This window comes from Phascolarctos cinereus, unplaced genomic scaffold, assembly GCF_003287225.1.
Source record: "Phascolarctos cinereus isolate Bilbo 61053 unplaced genomic scaffold, phaCin_HiC Scaffold_726;HRSCAF=1367, whole genome shotgun sequence".
In the NCBI taxonomy this organism is placed as follows: domain Eukaryota; kingdom Metazoa; phylum Chordata; class Mammalia; order Diprotodontia; family Phascolarctidae; genus Phascolarctos; species Phascolarctos cinereus.
Genome location: NW_027556098.1, coordinates 366,971,551 through 366,997,398, shown reverse-complemented (window position 1 = coordinate 366,997,398; position 25,848 = coordinate 366,971,551). Strand labels below are relative to the sequence as shown.

Here is a 25,848-nt window from a genome sequence, read left to right as displayed (position 1 = left end):
TAAACCACAGGCTCGGCATTCCCGGCAAGAGCGAGAGAGGGACTGCTTCGGTGGGGTGGACCGAGCGGCAAGGCCCCGGGGGCGAAGTACCAGAGAGGAGAAAAGAGAGAAGGAAAGGAAAGGAGAAAAGAAAAGAGCAGAGAGGAAAGGGAAGAAAAGAGGAGAGGAAAAAAAGTATAAAAGAGAGTAGGGAGAAAAGCAGAGCGCAGGGGAGCGCAGCGCGCCCCAACTTCCCGCCTCAGAGCCCTGGGGATCGGAGCCGGAGCCGGAGCGCAAAGAGCGGTGGCAGCCTAGGCAGCGGCGGCGGCGTCGAGAGGGCACAGCGAGAAACATGGAGTCCGGCAGCAAGGTAAGACCCGCGGCTAAGTCTGGTCCTGCCTGAGAGGCCAAGGGACATGCCGCCCTCCGGCCCCCCGCCCCGGGCCAGGCGAGCAGCGTGCTCTGCTGGTGATGCGGAGGGGAGGGGCTGAGGCACCCGGCGGCTTCCGGCTCCGAGGGCTCCTCGCCCCTAGTGCCCAGTAGTCTCCCCCCTGGGCCGCCGGGGGCCCCGGAAGGTTCTGGGGGCGGAGGAGCTTGGGGGCCTGCGCAGCAGGTGGCTGTGCCCCAGCCCAGAGGGCCTGGAGATTCGGGGCATCTCCGAGGGCAGCGTGGCGCCGCGCCCCCAGCCCGGCCCAGCCGCGTGGTATGTGCGTAGAAGGCCCTCTTGGGCTCCTGGCGCCCATCATGAGCCGGGGCTGAGACCCGAGACCCGAATGCCCAAGGGAGTGCCCGGAGGGATGAGGTCTTGGGGCTGTGGCTGGGGCCGGAGGGCCCCCGGACTAGAAAGGTGCGGAGCGCGCGCCTTTCTTCGCTTCCCGAGGTGTGGTGCCTCCGCCTCTGTCCCCGCCTCCCCGGACTGGCTACGGGCCAGCCGCCGGCGGGAATTTCTGAGAGAGTCTGAGCCCCCGGCCCAGCCTGGCGGCTCCACTCGCTCCACTCCCAGGAAGCCACCATTTGACCTCCAGGCCTCAGTAGGCACCGTGGAGAGCCGAGGCCGTCATTCTGTGGTCGAGTTCTGGCTCTGCCATTTCCTAGCCGTATGGCTGTGGGCAAGTCGCGTCCCCTCTCTGGTCATAAGTTTTCTTATATGTGAAATTAGAGAGCTAGAGTAGATCTCTTAGGTCTCTTTCCCATCTCTTGCTCTGTGATCTGCGCAGGGCGCAAGCGCGCCAAGTGGGGGCCGGCTAGGTGGGCGAGGGCTAACACTAAACCTTGGAATGGAGGATCTTGTCTCAGAGTCAACCCAGGGCAAAGGAGAGACCTGGGGCCGGGTGGGGGCCCTGGTGATGTCAGCTGGGCAAACAAGCCTCTAGGAAAAGGCACATCTGGCGAGTGGGGATTTTACAAACTGATTTAAAGACACCAAGTTAACAGTTGTGAAAGAGGAGGGCGCGTACGTGGGAGTGCGAACTAGCAGGGGAAAAGCCCCAATCGCTCTCACTGCCACCCTCAGTTTAGGAAGGTGGCGGGAAGCTTGGAGACCCTTATGGTCAGCAGGGAACAAAGAGTCCTATAGGGATTGCTAAGCGCCGGGCATTCCCCCATCTCTGACCACGGTGGTCCAAGATTTCTGTCCAGCCAGACCGCAACTCTTTCTCTGCTAGGCCTTGGGAGGCTGGGGCTCCTGGCTTCCCCTCACCTCTCCGCAGGAGCCAAAGGTGAAAGGATGCTCTAGGACCCTGGTCCTAGTCTCCCAGGGGAAGGACTCTTAGCTAATGTGGATAGGTCAGGGAGGAGGGAGAGGAGGCGGGCGGGCAGGAGTCGCACGTTCCGCACGCACTAAGCCTTCTCTCTGAGGCTGGCCTCTCTCTGGCAGAGCCCTCCCCCAACTCTCCTACCCTCCTTTCCCTCCAGAGCTCTGTAGCTGCCGGAAATCGGGGTGAGGGGCTAGAGGGGAGGGGCTTCCTAGAGCTTGCTCCGGATTGGCCACACCGGCCGAGCCCCCTCTCCCATCTCTCGATACTGCCCTGTAGCTGGGGGAAAAGAAGGGGGTGGGGAGCCTTTGCAGATCCAGACATTCACAAGGCTGGGTGGTCTCTTGGGAGACAGATCATAGTCCGGGGGAGGCAGGGACACACCCCACCTCTCCACCCCTGTACTTTTTGCTTCTTGTGTGATGGACTGGAAAGATACAAAAAGGAGAAAGTTGAAGGCTGAGTGAGTTCTAGCTTCCTGGCAGAAAGGGAAGGGGGGATGGGAGATGAGGAAAGAGCAAATCTCTCTTCCCCTCCTCGGTACTGGAGGGATCTGAGCCCCACACCAAACACAGCTCAGGCTCAGGAGAGGATCTGGTTTACCAAGACCAGGACTCTGTCAGATTGAACCCCGCCCATTTTAGGGAGAGCACTCCTTCCAGCAAGACTGGCTTAGCTTTTCCTAGGGATACCTAGACAGATCTGCTCTTCCAAATACTCTTATTACTCTGATGGTTCTCCAGGTTATTCTTTTTCTCTTCACCTCCGGAGGGGCGGTTCCCTAGAACACCCCGAGTTCCTGTCTCTGCCACTTACTGGCAATATGGCCTTAGGGCCGGCTTGCGAAGTCTCCTTTGTAAAATGAAGGGGTTTTGTGAGCTATTTATTTTTTACATAGTGGGGGGGTTTGAGGCTCAGAGAAAGGAAGGAGCAGGGCTAGGGTTAGAACCTAGATTTTCTGACTTCTAATTCAGCTCTCTTTCTCCTTTCCCATGCAGTGTCTCACTCTACAATGCTGCCTTTCCATACCACGCTCTGTGTGTGTCTGTTTCTGCACACATGCGTGGATTGAATAAGATTACAGCGCCTCCCTCTTCCTCAGTCCATAGGCTCTTCAGTTTAGAACTAGAAGGAAAATCAAAAGTTCCAACTCCCTCATTTTACAGATGAGTAAACTGAGGCTCAGAGAGAGATGAGGTATAACTTGCCCAAAATCACACAGTGATTTAAGTGAGCCAAGATTTGAATCCGGACCTTTCTTTAACTTCAGATCCCAAGCCCTCTCTCCACTATACCATCCTGCTTTATTATATTATCTCTAAACTTGAGGGCTACTTTCAAATACAAGAGAATCAAATACAACAATTTCAAGAGAAATAAGGGTTTCGATAAAACTGTTTATTCCCACATGGGAAGAAGATACTTGTAACTCTTAAGAACTTTATCATTATTAGGGCTGTTAGATGGAGTATACATAGACAGAGGTTAACTATGTGAGTTGACTCTGATGGGATGATTAAAAAAAAATAAAGGAGTGAAAATGAGGGATGCATTGGGAGAAGTAGAATAGGGTAAAAATCTCACGTAATATAGTTATGAAAGAGCTGTTATAGTGGAGAAGTAGATGGGGGAGGAGCAAGAGAAAGAATAAACAGGAAAAAAGTAGATAGAGTAATCATAACTGATTGTGAATGGGATGAACTCATCCATAAAACAGACTGGATAGCAGAATGGATTAAAAACCAGAATCCAACAAAATGTTGTTTACAAGAAACACAATGAAACAAAGAAACACAGTAAAAATAAGGAGATCTATTAAGCGTCACATAAGGTTTAAGAAAAGGTGTGTGGCGGGGAGTAACAATCATGATCTCAGACAAAGCAAAAAGAGATCTAATTTTAAAAGATAAGCAGGAAAGCTGTATTCTGTGAAGGTACCAGACAATAAAGTAATATTAATACTAAACATACATGTACCAAATGGCATAGCATCCGAATTCTTAAATGAAAAGTTAAATGAGTTAGGGGAGGAAAAAGACAGTAAAACTATTACTAGTTGGGGATCTCAACTTTCCCCTCTCAGAACTAGATAAATCTAACCACAAAGTAAACTATATTAATGAGATAAATAGAATTTTAGAAAAGTTCGATATGATAGCCCTCTGGAGAAAATTAAATGGAAATAGAAAGGAGTATACCTTCTCAGTTGCACATGGCACCTACACAAAAATTGACCATGCATTAGGGCATAAAAACTTCACAACCAAATGCAGAAAAGGCAGAAATATTAAATGCATCTTTTTCAGACCATAATGCAATAAAAAAAATTACATTCAATAAGGGCTCCTGCAAACAGATGAAAAATTAATTGGAAACTAAATCTAATCTTCCAAAATAAGTGTCAAACAACAAATCATAGAAACAATACTTTTCATTAGAAAATGACAATGAGAACATAACCAAAACTTATGGGGTATAGCAGTACTTAGGGAAATTTTATTATCTCTAAATGCATCAATAAAACAGAAAAAACAGATTAATTGGGCATGCAATTTTCAAAAATAGAAAAAGAACAAATTAAAAATCCCTAATTAAACACTAAAATGGAAATCCTAGAAAATCAAAGGAGAGATTAATAAAATTGAAAGTAAAAAAACAACAACATTGAACTAATAAGTAATAGTTGAGGAGCTGGTTTTCTGGTTTTAAGGGGGAGGGGGGAGAATAGATAAACCATTGGTTAATTTGATTTAAAAAAAATAAGCTTGAGGCCTTATCTAGGAAGTTACAGGGAGCAGGTCCCATCCTGATATGGCGGCTTCACCCGGAATAACTGACTGAACTAAAGACTGCCACCAGGCCTTCTGGAGAATAGACCCCTCGGCATTAAGTTTAAGGAAATGGTGATTGAAGTGATTCAGTAGTTACTTAAAAACTTAGAATTCTGTGGACAATAAACCCTGATGATCGAAGGGAGGGTGCCTCTCATCTAGGGTTCAGACCACTTCTCCAGGCTTCTACCAGAGATGCCCAGGTGGGAATCTGGCTCTTTCTGTGTGTCCAGAAAGGCCACGGCCCTCACTACAGCAGCTTAGCTGGGGGAATCTTCTGTTGGGGAAAGTTTATTTGTTATAAATGTTTAGTTTTAACTTGAACTGTTAGTACCAGAGAAACTGGTGCTAACCCCTGGGACAAGAACTCCCTTGTTCTTTCCCAATATTTGTCTTGTAGAATGACCTGTATTTTTTGTGCTTTTTCAGGGACTAGGAATTTATCTCAGCTATTAGTGGAATCAGGAGACTAGGGTTCCTACCTCTGTTATTCACTGTGTGACTTTATTTATATCCATTTCCCACACTGAACATTTTTTTTCCACTTGTAAAGTAAGGGTTGCCCTGTCTCCCTCATCCAGTGGTTCTGGGAATCAAATGAGAAAAAAATGTGTGTGTGTGTGTGTGTGTGTGTGTGTGTGTGTGATCTATTATAGAGGGGGAAGGGGCTTTAGAGAATTATCCTGTTTAACCCCTTCATTTTGGAGAAAGGGAAACTGAGACCCAGAGAAGAAATCAAACATTCATTGGGAAAGGGAAGGGAACCTCATGCTCTTGAATACCTAGAGGCCTGGCATTCTGAGAATTTACCTAGCCTGCTTGACCTGATAAATCATTTAATGTTCTCTGCTGGGGAAATTCTCTCCTGCCCAATTTCCCTGAAAGCCAGTCATAGGCTTGTAGATGGCCTCCTGGGCTTCCTTTCCCTTGTTCACTCCTATACCTGCTAAGAGAGAGAAAGTTATATTTTAGCACTGGGCTACCCTTTTGACAGCCCCAGAGGCTAACTTTGTCCTACCGTTTATTGAGAGAGACACACAATAAATACTTAGAACCTTAAGGTCATAAAATGTCAGAGCTGGGAGGGGCCTGAGAACACCCAGTGCTCATACTGGGAGAGATCTTAGAATGTTGCAGGTCAGGGCATAGACTCATGTAAGGTCTGAGTTGGAAGGAACCTCAGGTCACATAGTTTCCTCTGATCATAAATATTAAATAAAATGAGCCCTTCGAATATACACAGTACAAAAGGAGGATTGTGAAACTATGAATTTCTATTATGCACAGCTTGCTTTTGCTTTTAAGTATATAATAAATTCAGCAGAGACACAACAGAATGTCAGCATAGAACATCAGGACTGGGAGGGAGGGACCTTAGAGTTGGGAGAGAGCTCGCAACATAGATTGGTAGAATCCAGAAGGGACTATAGCAACCATCATTATGCTGATGGGAAAACTGAGGCCCTGAGAAAAGGAAGTGATTTGATGAAGGTCAATCAGCAAATGCTGCTTATCCCTTTACTTCCCCTTGCTGCATCTTACCCCCATCTCCTACACCCACACGACTTAGCCTGTCATTAGTATGTGTGTGCGCGCACACACACACACATACACACACACACACACACACACAGAGATGCTGCTCACTGCCAAACATCACCCCATCAGTCTGCTATCAATAAAGATGTGGGAACCTGTAGATTTAGAACTGAAAGAAATTGAGCCTGAAGCAGTTGCCCATTTCAGGCTGAATGTAAAGAATGTGGCCTTGTGCCCACCCATACTGGGCCTGCTTGGGACTGGGTCCTGCTCACCCCAAGCCTGGGCCAGTTCCAGATCCTTATTAATCAGATTGTAACTGCAGCTGATTCCAGCCTTTCCCAAGACACCTGGTCACGAGACTTGAGCCCAGAGCTTCCTTTGAGCAGCAAGGGACCCTTTCTTGGGTCCTGGGAGAAAATACAAGGTTAGGGAAGCCAGTGAAGTGAACACTGGGCTGAAAATGAATCCAATCCTGGCATGGTCCCATTGAGCCCATCTTCTGACAGGCTAGATGCCACCAGGGGAAGGAACAGGAAAGCCTGGCCTTGGAGTCAATGTAGCTTGTCTGTTAATAAGAAGAATATCCAGTCTTCCCTGAGCTTGGACTTGGGACCAAACATCTCCCCTGACTCCTTACCTCCTATCTCATTTAATTATAGTTACCTTTGCCTGGAGGTCATCTCCTTTGATCCTCATGGCAACCCTATGATGTAGGTGGCTGTTATCTTCCTCATTTTACAGATGAGGAAACTGAGGCAGACTTTTTTTTTTTCTAAGTGACTTGCCCAGGTCACATAGCTATTAAGTGCCTGGGGCTAGATTTGAACTCAAGCTCTTCCTGACTCCAGGTCCTATCTCTCCTCCATGAGAGACCATTGTCATTGAGCTAGGGTATAGAGAAAGGATTCCTTCCAGACCAAGCTGTCCTGGTGCAGTTAAAACATGATTTCTATTTACACAAGAAGATTCCAATGGAGAGCCCTTTGCTCGCCCTGAAGACAGGGTCCACCAAATTTCTGTCTTATCATTCCAGGTTCCTAAATCCCCAATCTCTGCATATGTTGGCATAGAGAAATACCTAGAAATGTTGATTCTGTCTGCCTGCCTGCCTGTGGGCCTATGTGGAACCTGGAAACAGGATGAGGCCTCCCTGGAGCAGAGGTAGAAGAATCAGTCAGAGCTGACCCTGAAGCTTAACACCAGAACCCAGGAGGAAGTAATCTGATTTCAGGATAATGAGAACCTAACACCAGAGGTCACCTGAAGGTCATCCAGGTGTATGATGTCTGCCCTTAAAAGGACCAACTCATGACTTTCTGATAGATTAAGTTATATGGATTTGGGACTAGGAATCAGGAAGCCTGGGTTCTAATCCTGTATCTGCAACATGCTTGAGCCAGGCTAAGTCCCTTTTCTCTCTTTGAGCCTGTTTGCTCATCTGTAAAATGAGTGTCTGGGTTGGACTAAGTGAACTTCCCTCTCTGAAATTATGTGATAAAAAAAAAGCCATTTACAAATCTGGGAAGAAAATAAGTAGACACAAAGACAGGCTCTTGGGGCCCCCCAGTTTTCCTTCCACCCCTTATCTCTGTAAAATGCTTCTGCTCTGGGCCTATGAGATCTCTCCAGGGCCTGTTAGATAAAGCATTCACTCGGAGGCAGAAGGGATATCTGATGGCACTGAGTCCATGAGTACATGAGGCAGATTCTGTCTGCATCATCCCTTCCAACAAGTGGTCCATCTAGCTCTTGCTTGGCAGCCTCTCCCAGGAGCTTCCCAAGGCCATTAGCTCATACCGTCTGGGGATGGCTGTTATCATTGCTAGGAAGTCTTCCCTGACGTGCAGCATTCTGTTCTGCTGAGCGTCCTCAGGAGCAGGACAAGTCCAGTCTCTCTTCCCCAAGTGGCCCTTCCTATACACATCTCTCCAAGAGTTTTTACTAGCCTTGGTGCCCTTCTCATCCTCCCACTGTGCTTAGCTGGGGGATGGGGAGGGCCAGGGATCAGAAACAGGAGAGCCAGTCCTACTTGGGGAAAGTTCTGTCTAATGGAGACCAGACTCATACAGACACTTACTAAAAGAACAATGCAAGACCTATCCCTGTCTTAGCACTTTTCAAGACAAGGGCCAGAGGAAGATTGCTGACAAACCTCAGCTCTGGACAGCCCAGAGTCAAGAAAAAGCAGCCTGACCCCAAGGTGCAGAACTATGAAAACCTGGGGTGAGAGGTAGAATTAGGCTTCATGTTCGTATAGGGTTTTCATCTAAGGAAAACATTTCTAATGACTCCAGGCCCCCAACAAAGGAGCAGGCTGCTTGTGTAGGTAGGCAGTAACCTTCTCATCATTGGGGTGTTCAGGTTAAGGCCAGGTAACCATGTGACTGGGTTCCTATCAAAAGGCATCCTGCTTCCCATAGAAGTTGGACTTTGAAAAATTCTTCCTACTTTTGGGATTCTATAAGTCTCCTGTCAGGCAAGAAAAGGAGGGAATTTGACCAGGCTATGAACCTGGTGTTCTGATCTGTCCTATCTCAGGGGATAGTTCCATGGAATTAAGGCAGGGAGGGCTGGGGATTGTAAATGACTCACGTTTTGGCAGCACTTAAAGGTTTACAATGTGAGGTTTTGTCATTATTTTCCAGATAAAAAAAACAGGCTCAGAAATAGAAAGTGACTAACCCAAGATCACACAGAACAGAAATTGGGAATGTACGCCTTTTGCCTGCAAGACCAAGTCTTTACAGCAGTGGTCTTTTCTAGCTCACCAGATTGCTTGCCTTACAAGATGCTTGCTACTTCCCACTCTTTCTACCCCCAGAGATATGCACCCAGGCGAGCCCAGGGAGGACTTGGAAACACAACCCCTCTGCTTTTCAAATATTTCTAGGGATGGACAGTCCGGTCCAGTTCAGTTCCACCCAACTCCTATCTCTTTGCCTCCACCCCTCCCTCTGAATGCTGGTTGCTAAGGTTATCAGCAGGAGCTAATAAATCCAGCCCAGTTGCTCCAAGCTGACAAACTTGCTCCAAGTAGACAACCTGGTAAGTTATCTACGTTCCTCTGTGACTTGGAGCAAGTCCTTTTTTTCCCCTCTGGGCATCAATTTCCTCGTCTGTGAAATGGGCATTAATAGCACTTGCTACTTGCCTTATAAAGGTCGTATCAAATGTGGCATCTGGGAAAATGCCAAGAGAGTAATGGGATCTGTTATTGTCCTCGTTGCTTCCTGAGAAGGGTGACAACCCTGTTTTTCAGTCAGACTCAGATCTGTGCTGTTTTCAAAACCCAACAGAGGTGGGGAACTTGTGGCCTCCAGGCCCTCTAGTTCCTCAAGCGCAGCTCTTTGACTGAATCCAAACTTCACAGAACAAAAAAGAATTAATAAAAGGATTATATAGTAAAAGGATTTGTTCTATAAAACCTGGATTCAAGTCAAAAGCCTGCACCCAAGGACCTAGAAGGCCACATGTGGCCCAGAGTCCACAGGTTCCTCACCCCAGCCCCAGGGCCTATCTTCCCCAATCTGTCAACCAGTATTTATCCAGGGTTGCTTTTCTGCAGCCCCAGCCCTGCCCTCTGGGAGTTCAGAATTTAATCTGGGAGATAAGACCCACAAAGCACAAAACAGTTATGGGCAGATTGTTTGATACTGACTGCTACTCTGAGCTGGTGAGAAGATCCCAGGAGGGCTTGATAGAATGGAGGCTTTCCAGGATGGCAGAGGTTTGAAGTCAGGGTAGGTGAGTTCAAAGCCCCCCGCCTTTCCCCATGGGCCTCAGTTTTCTCATCTACAAAATCCAGCTGAAAAGCCTATGTGATTCCTCTTGGTCTAAGAAACTTGTATTGAGGCATGGTAGTACAGTAGAAGAGGTATTAACAATGACTTTGTGACCTTGGACAAATCATTTCTCTGAGCCTCAGTTTCTTCATCTGTAAAATTTGGATCTCCTTCATCTCCCCCCCCACACCCCTTTTGGGGGGTGGGGTGTAGTTGGTGTAGGTATTATCCCTCTTTTACAAATGAGGAAACCAAGCCTCAGAAAAATAAAGTGATCGTTATTCATTTCAAGGTCACAAAAGACAGTAAGTGTCAGAGCCAGGATTTGAACTGGGTCCAGCACCTTTTCCACTATTGTTTGTTTCTCTGCCTCACAATAAAAAGCTTCTCAGCTCCACTGCCCTCCCTCCACCCCTAGCAGAGGAGAAAAGGAATCTCTTAGGCTTTTGAATTTAAAGGAAAATTAAGAATCCAGTCTCTTCATTTGGCAAAAGGCCAGGAAAAGTATGTTTGGTAAACTTGACTGTGGAGTGCAGCCTTGGGATAGAACTGAGAGAATGAGGGGAGCACTGAGGCGGGCCCTGCAGGGGGAGGGCCTGAGGCTGACACAGGCAGGCCCACTCTACCTTGCCCTTTACAGGTACAACAGTCAAATAAAAATTTGATCTTTCCTCATACTTCACCAGCTTTTGTTTCTGCAGCCGGAAACTGCTCTGCATTTGTCCAGAAAGATGAAGCTGTGTGTCCTCAAGGTCAGGGCTTCCCTAGACCTCCCTCTCTCCTTCCTTCCTTCATCTCCCCCATGACCTCCTCCCCTCTCCCCTCCTTTGGTGTTCCCACTGGGAAACTCAGGTTTCATTTGATCAGAGCCCAGGCCATGAGGGTCTGTCCAAGGGACTGTTTCCAGGCCTGCAGACTGGCAAAGGCCTATCTTTAAGTAGCTTATATTCTACTAAGGAGAGAAAAAGTAAGCATTTATATGATTATTGAGGGAGAGAGACCCCAAACAGATCCAGGGAGTGAGTCAGGAAAGACTTCTAGTAGGTGACTCCTAGTACTGAGCCTTGAAGGAAGAGAAAGGGCTTTTAGGAGGTGGAAGTCCATGTTGGACCAGCATGTACAGAGGCTAGATATCTGGAGAATTTGTCTGGAACAGCCAGTGCGTAAAGAGGAATAATGTGAAATGAAAAGCTGAGGCTTTGACCTTGGCCAGGGGGAGGCCCCTCTTCTGTGCCTGGCCTTGTTAGGCAGTGGCCTTACCAGCATTCTGCTTCTGTATAAATGTGGGGGGGGTTGGGAGGAGAGATACCCCCTTCTGTCCCTGCCTTTTCACTCCTATCCCAGCTCTTCACTTTATCACACCCAGCCAGTCTTATCAAGTGAGAAATCTTTAGCATAGTCCCTTGTACATAGTGGGCATTTAATTGATGCACATTCCACAGAAATGTTTTATGTGACTTCATATATATGATGGGTATACCTTCATAGTTGGGACTAGAGGGAAGGAGACAATTTGGGACTGAAAATAAAAATTAAAAAAGAATAAATGCCCATTCCTTTCTCTCTCTACACAACACCACCATTACCTTTCTTCCCCCTGGTTTTCTCCATCTTATACGTCTCAAGAGTTTACCCTGCACCTGCTTCCTGGACTGAGAATATAAAATGTTAAGGGATAGTCGCCATGTCTGTTCTAATCACAACCTTTCTCCTCAGGGGCTCAGAATACAACCCAGAGCCTCACTGACTGACTTGTCTGCTTCTCTCCCGACAGCGGGTGACGGCCTCCCTCATGATGGCCGTGGGTGGTGCTGTACTGGGCTCCCTACAATTTGGCTACAATACTGGAGTCATCAATGCCCCACAGAAGGTAAGTACTTCTCCCAACACACACACACACACGCACACACACACACACACTCCATCCCCTCTTCCACATTGCCACCATCCCCTCATGACCGACCCACTGTCCTCTCAGAAACCCCCAGGGTGGCTAACTCTCAAGTTTCCGATCTCTCCCACCCAATATAGTGGGATCTTGAGAGCTCTGGGCCAGATTGAGGTGGTCCAAGAGTCTCCCCAGAGCTGCAGAAGGGAAATGAGCAGTGCCCAGGGCCAATCTGTGTTGTTTGGAATGTAGGTGCCTACCAGGCCACACCCTCTGGGAGGGAGGCAGGTCACAAGCAAAGTCTGGGATGCTGAGTCATCCTCCTTTAACAGCAGTGACAGCAGAAGTTCAGTCTAGTTCACCAGACATCTACGGAGCACCTCGCATGGTTTGGCACCTAAACCAGCAGTTAGGGAAAACATGGTCTTTGCCATCATGGAGCCTACAGTCTAGGAGGGGGATGAGACACACAGTCAGGCACCTGCAATGGACAAGACTAGATGAGGTCTGAGGAAGGGCGTTTTGGGAGGAGGTCATTACTGGGAAGGTTCACAGGGACCTCGGGTCATCTAGTCCAACCCCATCATGGCAGATGAGGAACCAAGGCCCAGAATGGTTCAGGGACTTTCCTGGAGGAGGTTTGAGTTCAGCTTTAAAAAGTAGATGGGAATTCACCAGGTAATGGGACATTTCAGATTAAGGAACAATGGAGACAAAGACCCAGCATGGAAACATGGGCAGGGGTGGGTCCAGGGGACCTCAAGTGGTTCAGTTTTGTTAGACTATACACTATGCTTTTTTTTTTGGCTAGGCAGTGCGGTTAAGTGACTTGCCTAGGGTCACACAGCTAGTAAGTGTTATGTGTCTAAGGCTGGATTTGAACTCAGGTCCTCCTGAATCCAGGGCTAGTGTTCTATCCACTGCACCACCTAGCTGCCCCTTGAACATAAACTATGCAGGGGGAAAGAGGGTGAGATAAGGTTAGAAAGGAGAACAGTAACAGATCATGGAGGCTTTGAATGCCAGGAAGAGAAGCTCAGATTTTACTGTGTAGGCAATAGGGATCCGTTGAAAGCTTTTGTTCCGTTTTTTGGTGGGGTTTTTTTTTTTGGTTAGGCAGTGGGGTTAAGTGACTTGCCCAGGGTCACACAGCTAGTAAGTGTTATGTGTCTGAGGCCGAATTTGAACCCAAGTCCTCCTGAATCCAGGACCAGTCCTCTATCCACTGTGCTACCTAGCTGCCCCCCACCTTGAAAGCTTTTGAGCAGAGGACTGACATGACTAGCTTCAGCGATTTGGAAGATTAGTCTGGTAGACAACACATGAAAAAAGGATTGATTTATCCAGGGCAGAGAGAAGAGACTTTAGGAGGAGACCAAGCAGGAGTGACTAGGGCCTATATTATGCCGGTAGCCATGGCATTAGAGCATATTTCTAGCGTATCTTGGCTTTAGGAATAGTTTTCCCTTTCTCTGGGAAATACCAGGACTTGTTAGGATCCTGACTGGTCAGAAGGATCCGTGTATCCATCTGACATGTAAGGTTGGGTACCCCAAGATGAGTTATAGGAAGAATAACAACTTGGATTTCTATAGTGCTTTCAGGTTTATAAATCATATTCCTTGAAATAACCATAGAAGGTAGGTAGCATGAGTATTTTTGTCTCCCCTTTCATAGAAAAGGAAACCAAGATTCAGTCTGTTAACCAAGGGACTTGGCCACAGTGTTGAGCTAATAAATGCTGGATTGTGGCCTCAGACTTAGGTTTCTGCTACCCCACCCTTTGTCCTAGCTCACATTACTTCTGAGGAACACTCCACTCATACAGATGAGGACATTTTCCTGACTGTGTATTAGGGATGCCAGCCCCTCGAACCTACAGCCTGGCTGAGAACCAGGGAGTAAGCTGGAGAATTCTGAAATAGACATCATGAAGTCCATTGATTCATTCACGCAGCATTTACTCGGAGCTCTCTGAACTGCTTGTGTCCCCCACCTCTGGCCCAGATCAGCCCGAGACACAGGGCTTTCTTTGCAGATGTGGTTGTTGCCTCCAAGGCAGACTTTAGAATAGCAATAACTGGGACTCATACACAACCACCCTGGGAGGTATCATTACCTCCCATTTCACAGATGAGGAAACCGAGGCTTAGAGTGGTCTAAAGAATAATGAGATGGGAATTTAACCTTTACCCGGATCTTCCTGACTTCAGAGGCAGCTAGCTGGGTAGAGCACTAGGCCTGGAGTCAGGAAGACTCATCTCCCTGAGTTCAAATCTGGCTTCAGACACTTAGTAGCTATGTGACCCTGGGCAAGTCATTTAACCTTGTTTGCCTCAATTTCTGAATCTGTACAGTGAGCTGGAAAAGGAAATGGCAAACCACTCCAGTATCTTTGACAGGAAAACCCCAATGGGGTCACAGAGTCAGACATGACTAAAAATTGACTGACTTCCTGATTCCAAGTCCAGCAGTCTCTAGCAGCTTTGGGGCCGGGGGGGGGGGGGGAGTGGAGGGGGTGGAATATCACTGCAAAGTGAATTAAAAGAAATCATGCTATCATTAGGCCCAGCTGCTGACAAAGCCGGCATCTCTAATACAATTGGACGTAGAGTCAAGGGATCTGGGTTCAAATCTTGCCTTGGACATTTATTAGTGATTTTGCCCTAGGTGAGTCACTTACCCTCCCTCAATTTCTTCCTCTGTAAAATGAGGGCCTAAGACTCTAAAGTTCTCTAGCTCTAAAACTACGATCCTCAGAACCAATTACTAGGAGGTGATGTAAGCACAGGCAGGTTTATCCCCAGCCCAAGGCTCTTGCCCTATGTGAGATGTCCTTGCACAGGGACTAGCTTAACCTGCCCTGATTCTCCCAAGGAGACAAAAGAAAGGCAAACTGGGGGAGGGGAAGGCCAGACACCATGGGAAACAACTCATTTCTGCTGACCGTCCCCTTTGAATCTCAAAGAGCACCATTTCCCAAAGCTCTGTACCTGGCAAAGACTCCAGTCCAGGGGACAAAGCCATGGACTACACCCAGGTGGGAGATGTCTGGTAGGGGACTGAAGGTCCCTGGGTAGAAGAGGGCCCGGTGAAGGAGGCTGAAGTCAAAGGCATCAGAGGGAGGAGGGAGGAGAAGGTAGTCAACAGTGGCACCGTTTGACAAATGTCAAAAGAACAAGGATTGAAAAAAGGCCCTTTGGGTTTGGCAAATAGGAAGCTGTTGGTGACCTCAGAACAGTCAGTAAACTGGTGGGGACAGAAGCCTGATTGTGGAGGATTTAGATGAGATGAACTCTGAGCTCCTCCCAAATTTTATGACCATGTAGTGAGGAAATAAAGTTATTCCCTTGTCCCTCTCACTTCCCATCCCCCAAGGCAGTGTGTTGTCATAGAGTCAACACTGAAGTGATGGGACACCTGGGTGAGTCCCTGTTATTCCAACTTGCTACGTGACATCGACCAGTCCTTTTTCTCTTCCCTCAGTTTCCTCCTCTATCTGTCTCCTCTATCTGAAGAGATCAGATGAGATGGGCTCGGAGACCTGAGACCCCTTTGAGCTCTGAGTGGCTTTGGAATGGCAGGAAGGGTCCTGGCTAATCCTCTACTGCACATTCAGGCTTAGCCCTCAAAGGACTTCTTTTTGAGAGATCCCCTTTGGAGGGCCCCCTTCATATCATCTTGGTCCCTGTCCCTCCCCTGTTGGGGCCCTCAGTCTGACCCCCAGAACTAAGAAATCTTCCAAGTGTAGGCTTGGAAATCTGCCAGTTTCTCTGGAGGCCCCTGGAGGCAAGGAGCCCAGAGCTTGCTTGTCTCCCTTTTCCACTGTGCTCAGCCCCTCAGCTCAGCTCAGCTCAAGAAGGGGTAAATGCCCTGAAATAGAAATGACCTTGGTCTCCAAGTCCAGCCTGGTATCCACTGTATTACTGACTTTCTGGGTGTCCTTCCTATACACCTGCTGAGGGATAGGGATCAGGGTTAGAATAGAGAGGTTGGCTGTCTTCAAGTATTTGAAGGGTCGTCATGGAGGGAGAGATTTGTCTTGCTTCTCCTTGGTTTCCCCCAGAACTGGACAAAGAAAAGTGTCGAAGTTACAAAGAGGAGAATTTAGGCAAAGTAGAGCTACACCATACACAATGGGCTGCATTTAGGGGTAGTGAGTTTTCAGGCAAAAGCCGGATTTGTCAGATGTTGGGGGGGTGGACCGTGATTCTTGTTCAGATTTCATGTAGGCTGGACCAAATGGCACCTAAGGGTCTTTTCAATTCCAGATTCTGTGATTCTGATATTGAAACCCATTTTAGTTATCTGTGAGACTGGAATAACTCCAAACAGTCTCACTTAGCCAGTATCTTCACCTATCTAAATTGAAACCAAGAACCTGGAAGGGTTGTTTTCCTTTACCTGCTCTGCTACGTTTGAATAAGCATTAACTCTAGAGTCCAGGGAGCTGGGTTCGGTTCTTCCCTAGGACACTTACTACTACCTTCAATAATCTTGGGCAAATCCCTTCATCTCCTCACCTGTAAAATGAAGGGGCTTGAAGTAAGATGGCTTCTGAGACCCCTTCTACTCCAGATCTAGGATTCTAAGTCTGTGAGTAGCTCCCTCCCATTGCTATCCCTTAAAACTCCCAGGATAGTGCCTCTGATCTCAAGTACTCTTAGTGAGACATGGCTCAGCTAGACTTGTTTACCTGACTTTTCAAGGCCACAATGGATTAGGAAAAAACAGATTTAGAGTCTCTGAGCCTAAGCCAGCCAGGCAGTGTTGTGTTAGAGGAAGAGGAAGGAAAACATGATGAGAGCAAGGTATAACAGCTGAGATGGGGAGAAGAGGGGGAAGGTGTAGAATTCCCAGAGCATATGGGGCTATTCAGTGTAGGGGCAAAAAGTGTCTCAAGACCATGCATGCATGCATACACACTCCCCATCCCATTCTCTGAAAAAGAAAAAAGATGTGCTCACGACTCAAGTTTTAAGTCTCAAGTTAACGTATTTCTCCATCACTTTGTAGAAACAAAACCAAAATCGAACTCTGATTTATAATTTGCCTATTTCCCTAACAATAATAGGCTACAGGCAGGTTTAAGCTGGCTCCAGCATACCCCACCTCCCTACCCAAACCTTCTCAGGCCCAGAGGAGTAACTCAGTGGCTATTAACAAGCTTGAGTCTTTGAGAAATAGGGAATGATGCCTTCTGTCTGGAACCTTAGGGACACATTTCAGTAAGGTTTCCATCCTAAACACTTAAAAGAATTCCTGCTATTTAACAGGCTAAACTGTTCTGTGAACCTCCCTTAGGTGCATTTCTGGGGATGGTAGGAAGAAGCATCATTGAGCTAGGCCTGCTTCTCACCCTTTTCAAGGACTAATTTATTACTCCGGGGTGAAGGGAAAGAACAGACCTAGAAAGAGTTAGAAGCAACAGGATATCTACCCTTCCAACTCCAGAGTCTGTTTCTGATTTTGAGCCCCTCTTAGCCTGAGATTGGAATAAGTCCATCTCCTGCCAGTAGCTTTCCTTATCCAAAGTGAAGCCTAGAGTCTGGAAGGATTGGTACCGATGACAAAATCCCTCTCAATGTAAGGGGAAAAAAAACCTGTTTGAGCTATCCAAAAGTGGGATGGGTTGCCGTGCGTGGTAGGTAGTGAGTTCCCCAGCACTGTGTGTGACAATCAGATCATAGCTTGTTAGGCGTGTTTTCAGAAGAGATGCTGGTGTGACTTCAAGTCATTTATATTCTCTTCTACTCAGTTATGTTTATCTGTAAATGAGAGGCTTGGATTAGATCGACCTCTGTGGTCCTGTCTAATCCTAGATCTTTGACCTTATGACTACTACTCACTCTTAATCTTATAACTATTAACTAGGGAATCTGGAACTTTTCTTTTTTTTTTGGGGGGGGTAGGCAATGGGGTTAAGTGACTTGCCCAGGGTCACACAGCTAGCCAGTCATTGAGTTTGGATTTGAACTTGGGTTTCCCCGGCTCCAGTGTTCTGTCCAGGATGTCATCTGACTTCTTCAACTAGCTCCCCGGAAAGGATATTTCAGGCATAAGGGCTTTGGGGATGGTGCATTGGCCACTTTGCTTAAGCATGAACATGGGATACATATTGTGTTTCTGGTACACAGTGGGTAATGTGGGAGGCTTGACCCTAGGGAGGAATCAGCAATTACACATAGCTCAGTTGTTCTATACAGATTTCTACTCTACTGGTCCCTAGCCCAGCCCTTTGAACCCAAGGGGACAGAAATGCTTCACTGTTTTCCTCCTTCCTGGATTCTTTATCTCTGTTCTGCATACAAGTGACCCCCTGGGAACCTCAAAGCTCATCTCCAAAGCAGACCTTCTTCATCTCTCCCTTATCTTTCCCTTCCCACCCTGTCCCAGCCCTCCTTACAAACTTCATAGATATGGTAGAAATGTTTATGCTCCAATTATAGGTGGGGACCTAGCTGCCCTGAGATTCTGTTTTTGTAAATGGCTTTTGGGGAAGCGTTATCAGTCATTCTAGAATCCTCTGTATGTAGAGCCTGAAGAAATGACTGGCCCTGTGGAGGGGGATGGCTTCCTTGCTTCTGTGTGCAAAAGAGGAGCCCATCTTTGGCCAGTTAGCAGTCTCCCCACCCCAATTCCAGAGTGGCCAGGCTGAACGAGTCCAAGAAGGCCAAGAAGGTTGAATTCTGAGCTCCTTTGGGGAGAAGTACCCCCAGGAACTTCCTATTAAAATATTAGACATGTCAGACCTTGAAGGGCTTTAGAGGTCACTAAGGTCTACCCCCTCTTTGGACAGACTGGGAAACAAGGTGGAGTGAGCAGTCAACTTGGTGTATTAGAGGTGGTCTTCAATGCCCCCTCCTCCAAAGGCACCCAGCACTCTTTCCTCTTGTCCCCATTCAGTCCCAAGACCAGCAAAGAGAAGTGGGTGGTGTGAATAGGAGAGGAGAGGAATTGAGAAGGAGCAGGTTTCCAGTTCTAACCAGACTTAGGTGATGTCATAAGGAAGAGGGCTGGGCCAGGCCGGGAGCCAAGATATCTGACTTAGTGCTTCCTTGGGTCTTAGTCACCTAAACTTAGAGCCTCCCTCAGTCAAACCACAAGCATTTATTCAGCATCTACTGTATGCCCTCAAGGAGCTTATTGTCTATCTTTCATCCTCTCCTTGGGCCTCAGCTTCCCCACCTGTGTTCAAGTGTGTACAACTCAAATCACCTGAGCCGCTCAGCCGTCCTCAAATCCATTAGGCTCCACCTCCCCAACTCTTATCCGAAAGGCTAGGGTGGGGAAAGGTGTGTGTGAAAGAGGACAACTGGGGATTTTCCACTTGTAGCCCCAGAAGCAAGGAGAAAAATGTGCCCACTCTTAAAGGCTGTGGCTGGGCTCCATCCTCAGCAGCCAGATCCTCTCTGACCCCCAGTATGTATGGATGTCTTTGTATACCTACAGGAGGTATACTGTCACGGTATTCCAGTCACTGTCTCTTAAAACGTAGGTCCTTTGTGTACAGTTGTCTGTAATAGCTTCCTGTATTCAGGGCAGAACCAGGCACTGCCTCCTGCATACCACACTGTGCTCCTGTCAAACTCAGTTACTAGCTTGGTCTCTTCTCACCTGGCTCAGCGTGGTGCCTGGGCCAGGGAGGGGCGGTACTACGTTGGAGGCTCAGCCCCTGAACTCAGGTGTTTGCATTTCCTGGAATCCTTGTTCTTCCTGGTTCTACAGGTGGTTCTACACCTACTCTTTTATTTCCCCTCCCCCATTCCATGCCCCATCCCCCAACTCCAAGACAGGGTTCTCTTGCCTCCCTTTTCCTATTCTTTGGGGAAAGCTGTATTTGCATTGGTGGATGAAGGGTGTGGGACGCGAGTATGAACTGGCAAAGTGGATAGAGGAAGGATTTGGAACCCAGGCTCTTGGGTTTCACTCCCCTGAAAACACACACACACACACACACACACACACACCACACACACACCCCACACACACCCTCCTTTTCTTCCCACCCCTTGCTCCTAGCCTTGGGGGGAACTGACTGGATGGAAGAACCTGTCTTTCTGCATTACCTCTCAGCTGGGCTGGCAAAGCTGCCGTCTTTGCCAAAGCCCAGGTGGTGGGTGGGGCTAACCCAGGCCACAGTATGAGCTCTGCCAGCTAAGTTAAGCACCCAACCCATAAGACCTCCCATTCATGGGGACTTCAGAAGAAAAGACTTCCCAGGCCACTTGTGGTCTGTGTCCCATCATGTAATGGACACTTTCATTCCCACCACAGTCACAGAAGAAGGGCCATTTCTCATAGGTCCTCCTCTCCCAGACCTTTCCTGCTGCCTGAAATTCCATTAGTCATAGCATCAGCAACCTGAATCTCAGGCCCTGCTGTGCATCAGGAAAACCTCATTGACTGAAATATTACAGTATATGATGGTGGGATGTCATTGCTAGAAGGGTTCAATAGTCCTTTAGAGAAGGTGAAAGAAACTTGGGGTTCTGGAAAGGGGAGTGGCTTACCTATTATAGTTCCTAGCCAAGACTCCCCCTTCAAAGGACTGGGATGTTTTCTTCACAGGTGATAGAGGAATTTTACAATAGTACCTGGGTGAATCGATATAATGAACCCATATCATCCACCACCCTGACCACTTTGTGGTCCCTCTCCGTGGCCATCTTCTCCGTTGGTGGGATGATCGGCTCCTTCTCCGTGGGTCTCTTTGTCAATCGTTTTGGCCGGTAAGAAAATGATATCCACTTGAGCTGTCCTAATTCTATCCCCTAGTCTTGTCTACTTGTTGCTACTTTTTTTTTTAAACCTTTTATTGATGCTTCCTAAAGACTTCTCCCATTCCATGGAATCTTCCCTTGTAACAAAGTAATAGCAGAAGAAAACAATAAATTGGTCATGACTAACAATGTATGCCTCATTCCCTACCCATATTCTACCACCTCTGAGAAGAACCACCCCCTCTGATGGCCTCTGCCCCAGACTTTGACCCTTCATGCCACACCCCACGCTCTGAGCCCCTCATAACCCTGGACCCCTGGTCTCTTGTCTCCCAGGCGGAACTCCATGCTAATGATGAACAGCCTGGCCTTTATTGCTGCTGTACTCATGGGCTTCTCCAAAATGGCCATGTCCTTTGAGATGCTGATCTTGGGGCGCTTCATTATTGGCTTGTACTGCGGCCTCACCACAGGCTTTGTGCCCATGTATGTGGGGGAGGTGTCACCCACAGCCCTACGTGGAGCCTTGGGCACCCTTCACCAACTAGGCATTGTCATTGGCATCCTCATCGCCCAGGTAAGTCCTTATGGATGGATGGGGTTACCTCTTCCCTATATCTATCCCTCTGCCTTGAGCTTTCCCTAGAAATACAGTCCTGTCTCACCTAAACCCTAGAGCCAGGTAGCTCTTGCTAAAACCTAATCTGAATCCTTCCAGTTCCATTTTAGCCCTCTTGTCTTTTATGGACTTGAAGGTTTTACTCCAAGAGCAGTCCAGACCCAAGGGCTATAGGAACCCCACTACAGGCTGAGACTAGTCAGTGAGAGCTTCCTGAAAGTGGGACTAGGGCTGGGCCTTCAAGGTAAGTAGGATTTGGATATATTAGAAAAAGGGATAAGGCCTTTTCTCTAGGTAGGGAGCTCAAACCTGAGCAGAGCTTGGGAGTTAGGATGTGTTCCCAGAAGGAAGGATGAAATGACCTGACCAGAGCAGAGGAAGCTGTGTAAAGTTAACAAAAGGCCTTTCCTCTCCTCCCCCCACTTGGGAGTGGAGGGCAAGGTTTGCCCAGCAAGGTCACTATGTGACCCTAGGGAAGCGTCACCAGATTCATTCCTCCGCCTGTAAAGTGAAGGGATGGGGGCAGACAGTCTGATGGGCCTTTCCAGCTGATCCCGTGACTCAGGTCTGGATTCTTGGTTCCTCTAGGTGTTTGGCCTGGACTCCATCATGGGTAATGAGGAGCTGTGGCCCCTTCTCTTGGGTTTCATCTTCATCCCATCCCTGATCCAATGTGCCCTGCTGCCCTTCTGTCCTGAGAGCCCCCGTTTCCTGCTTATCAATCGCAATGAAGAGAATAAGGCCAAGAGCGGTCAGTAGCCACCTGCTGCCATCTCTTTCTGTTTTGCCTGCCCCCCAGCCTTGCTTGGGTACTCATAGCTCTGTCCCCTCACCCTAGTCCTGAAGAAACTTCGGGGAACCACCGATGTGAGCAGTGACCTTCAGGAGATGAAGGAGGAAAGCCGTCAGATGATGCGTGAGAAGAAAGTGACCATCCTAGAGCTGTTCCGCTCACCCATGTACCGGCAGCCAGTCCTCATCGCCGTGGTGCTCCAGCTGTCCCAGCAGCTGTCTGGGATCAATGCTGTGAGTAGTCACCCACCCTGAACACAGTAGCTAGCCTCACAGACCTCTTTCCCAGACTCCTTTGCAGGGCCTTGAATAGTACCATGAGCCCAATGCCAGAACAGTGCACGTGGGTTTGCCGAACCTCAAACCCAATCACACTGACTCAGCCTGGCTCCTTCCCTAGCTGCCTGGGCTTCCCCTCCTTCTTTGTGTGAAAGTCTCACACCCTCTGTGTAAAGGCAGGGGATTGGGTGGAATGACCTGATTCTCCTCACCCCCTACATGGCTGCTCTGTTTTTCAGGTCTTCTATTACTCCACCAGCATCTTCGAGAAGTCTGGAGTGAAACAACCAGTCTACGCCACCATTGGTTCCGGGGTGGTCAATACTGCATTCACTGTTGTATCGGTGAGTTTCCTGGCCAGCCCATTCTGTCCCAGCATTAGCACCACAGGAGCTGTTCCCCATTGGGTATTTCTACTGGGGGCCTTGCTTGTTCCAAGAGAAGGGATTCTACTTCCCCATCTCCATCCTCCTCCATCTTCCCAGCACCAGCCCAGAAGTCCAGCCTTCTCCCTCATCCCCAACACTGGATAATGGTGTGACAGCAACAGGAAGCTGTGTCTCCTTGCACTACCTGGGGATCCTGGACTTGGGATTAGTGGCCTGCCCTATTAGACTGGGAGGGGGCTCTAAGGCTGTAGCTAATATGGAACCATAGAAGTGGGTTAGGGTGAAAGGAGATGTGGAACACCTTGATTCTAATGCTTGTACTCTACCTGCAGCTGTTTGTGGTGGAGCGGGCTGGACGCCGGACTTTGCACCTCATTGGCCTAGCAGGCATGGCAGGCTGTGCTGTGCTCATGACAATAGCCCTGGCCCTGCTGGTGAGTCAGGCTCTGCCTACCCCTGAGGAGGGGGAGGGATGGGGATCAAAGCTGCCAGTATGCAAATCTAGATTTCCTGAGTCCCTGTTATAAGAGAAGATTTAGATTAGGGAGGGACCTTATTTTACAGAGGCCTAGAGCAATTGACTTGCCAAAGATTCCATGGGTATCGAGTGGCAGATCTCTGGATTACCCAAGTCCTGTGAGGGCACAGCTCTGAACACAGAGCCAGATTCTGTACTGCTGGGTGCCAGGGATTCACCCCACAGACAGCCAGAGTCCTTCCCCATCTCTAAGGGATGGAAAGCCAGAAAGGCTGAGAGCCCTCTGCCATGGGGCCTGGGGAAATGTGCTGACTGGATCATGTCGTCAACTAGGTAGAGTTGGAAAAGATGCAATTAAGCTTACCAGGCAACTCCTCTGCAGCCTCGAACATGGCTAGGGACCATGGAGAAGGAAAGGGGAGGTACATGGAAGGTATCCCTTCAAATACTACCACCCAAACATTGGGCTTGTACTGCCATAGGGACCAGGTGTCCTCTCTATCCAGACTGGGAAGTCTGGGAACATGTCTGGGGGGAGTGGCAAGATGAAAGCGGTACAGGAATGAAACTTCCTAACCCTGCTTGGGACTTTGGGGGATCAATATCTGCAGAGTCTCACGGCTCCAAGGGATCCTTCTGTGTGGTGATGTGGGGGCAGCATTCACTAAAGCCCCCTTTTCCCTCTTGTGAACAGGACCAGCTCCCCTGGATGTCCTACATAAGCATTGTGGCTATCTTTGGCTTTGTGGCTTTCTTTGAGATCGGCCCTGGCCCCATCCCATGGTTCATCGTTGCCGAGCTCTTCAGCCAGGGCCCTCGCCCAGCTGCTTTTGCCGTGGCTGGCCTGTCTAACTGGTCCTCCAACTTTATTGTGGGAATGTGCTTCCAGTATGTAGAGGTGAGTCCTCTTATGCCCTCACCCCCACCTCCTGCCATCACCCCATGCCCTTTCAGACATGGAGGTCATACACCTTCTTTGCTGTCTTCAAGTCTGACTGCATTCAGTCTTCCTATAATCTAGAACTCAGGCAGTTAAAGCCAAGAGAGGGGCCTTGGCTTGCTCAAGGTGACCCACCAAGCCACCGCAAGCATCTCTCTGACCATCCGGGCAGCCCTAGTCATGGCTACTCCTCTTGGCTTATGGCCAATCCCTCCTTCAAGGCCACGCCTCTCACAGACACCCTTTGTGTTTTTCAGCAACTGTGCGGCCCCTACGTCTTCATCATCTTCACAGTGCTGCTCGTCCTCTTCTTCATCTTTACCTACTTCAAAGTCCCCGAAACCAGGGGCCGGACCTTTGATGAAATTGCCTCTGGCTTCCGACAAGGGGGAGCTAGCCAAAGTGACAAGACACCTGATGAGTTCCACAGCCTGGGAGCCGACTCCCAAGTGTGAGGAGTGGGACGAAGGTCGCTCGTCTCTTGGCCGAGGGCTTACCTGCTGGACCTCCTGAGCCCCAGGACTCTTTTCTCTCTTCCCCATCCCTCTCTGGCCCTCCCCAGCCTCACCATCCTGGACAAGCACAGATTACTGGGGCTTCTCTTCCTCTGCCCCCGTGCCCTGGATCTCTAAGCAGAAGGATCCAGCCAGAGGCACTGGCCAAGGACAAGCTGGGGCTGAAGCTCTCTCCTTCAAGATCGTGCTCAGGAGGAAAAATCAGAGCTGAATCTTTAGCAAACATTTTTTTAAAAAAAAACTTTTAATTTTTTACAACATTAAATCAGCCCAAGTCCCCCACCCCAGCTGGGCCACTACAGGACATGAACCAGAGTGTCTGGCAGGGAGGGTGGAGGAGACATTCTCAGACCTATTCCTTTCTTATCCACTACACTAATCTGCAGGGCTGGATCCACAACCAAGGACCGACACACTAACCCAGAGTGAGTTCTCCCCTTCCCTGCTGCAGCCTTCCAACCAGGTTCTCTTGTCCCCACTCCCCACCTCCACCCCCCGAAGAATCTCTGTCCAGGGGCTGGCTGGACACTCTGGGGAGCAGGGAAGTGTTGGGAGGAGGGACACAGGCTCTGAGGCCACCATCTTGCCACCAGCAGCCCCAAGCCAGGAGCTGGTTGCCAAACGGAACCTTGGAGGGAGGGGTGACATACAGAACTAGCTGCCTGAGGGTGCTGACAGTGTCAAGAGACATGGATTTGTCTGGCCCGTTGTGTATAGATCAGAAGATATTTATATATATTATATATATATTTTGTTTGTTGTTAATAGCAGTAAGTTATAGCGTATCTGATGGACAGGACAACATGTAAATAACCCTGCACATTCATTCCCCAGTATCTAAAGCTGAAAGGCGCACTTCTAAAGCCTGATTTCTACATTGGCTGTCTGTCCGTCCATCAGTCCGGCAACATGCATGAAACTGTTTTTCCATAAGCGAAGCTGTCCTTTACCCTACCACTTGGATTCTGGCTCTAGAAAGCCAGGTGTCAAAGATATGGCATCAACCTCTGTGCTAGGACTGGCATCTGGAGTCCAGAAGGCCTGGGTTCAAATCCCCACACTTCAGCTTGCTACTTGTGTGATGCTGGGCAAATCCCTTCCTTTCTCTGGGCCCCAGTGTTTTCATTTATAAGAAGATGAAGTTGAATCAGACTGCCTCAAGGTCCCTTCCTGCTAGATCCTGTGGTCCTTCCAACTCTTATCCTATGAGATCCTTCACATACCTGAGGGGCGGGGGCAGAGGGAGCAGCAGGGCCCGGGACAGAATATGGAGAGCTGAAAGGAACCTTAAAAGCCATGTAATCCAAGGCACCATGGTACCTCATTCTCTATTCAAC

The 25,848-nt window shown here is 48.5% G+C and overlaps 1 protein-coding gene across 1 annotated transcript; it reads left to right on the top strand.

The window, feature by feature from the left end:
* On the top strand, nt 1-25,391 carry SLC2A1 (solute carrier family 2 member 1). Its single transcript, XM_020983412.2, has 10 exons — nt 1-349; nt 11,663-11,758; nt 20,348-20,508; nt 20,836-21,076; nt 21,707-21,869; nt 21,957-22,144; nt 22,429-22,533; nt 22,911-23,012; nt 23,751-23,954; nt 24,254-25,391. Exons 1-10 carry the CDS (start codon nt 332-334, stop codon nt 24,449-24,451), a joined length of 1,476 nt encoding a protein of 491 aa, XP_020839071.1. The 5' UTR covers nt 1-331; the 3' UTR covers nt 24,452-25,391.
* The last annotated feature ends 457 nt before the right edge of the window (nt 25,392-25,848 follow it).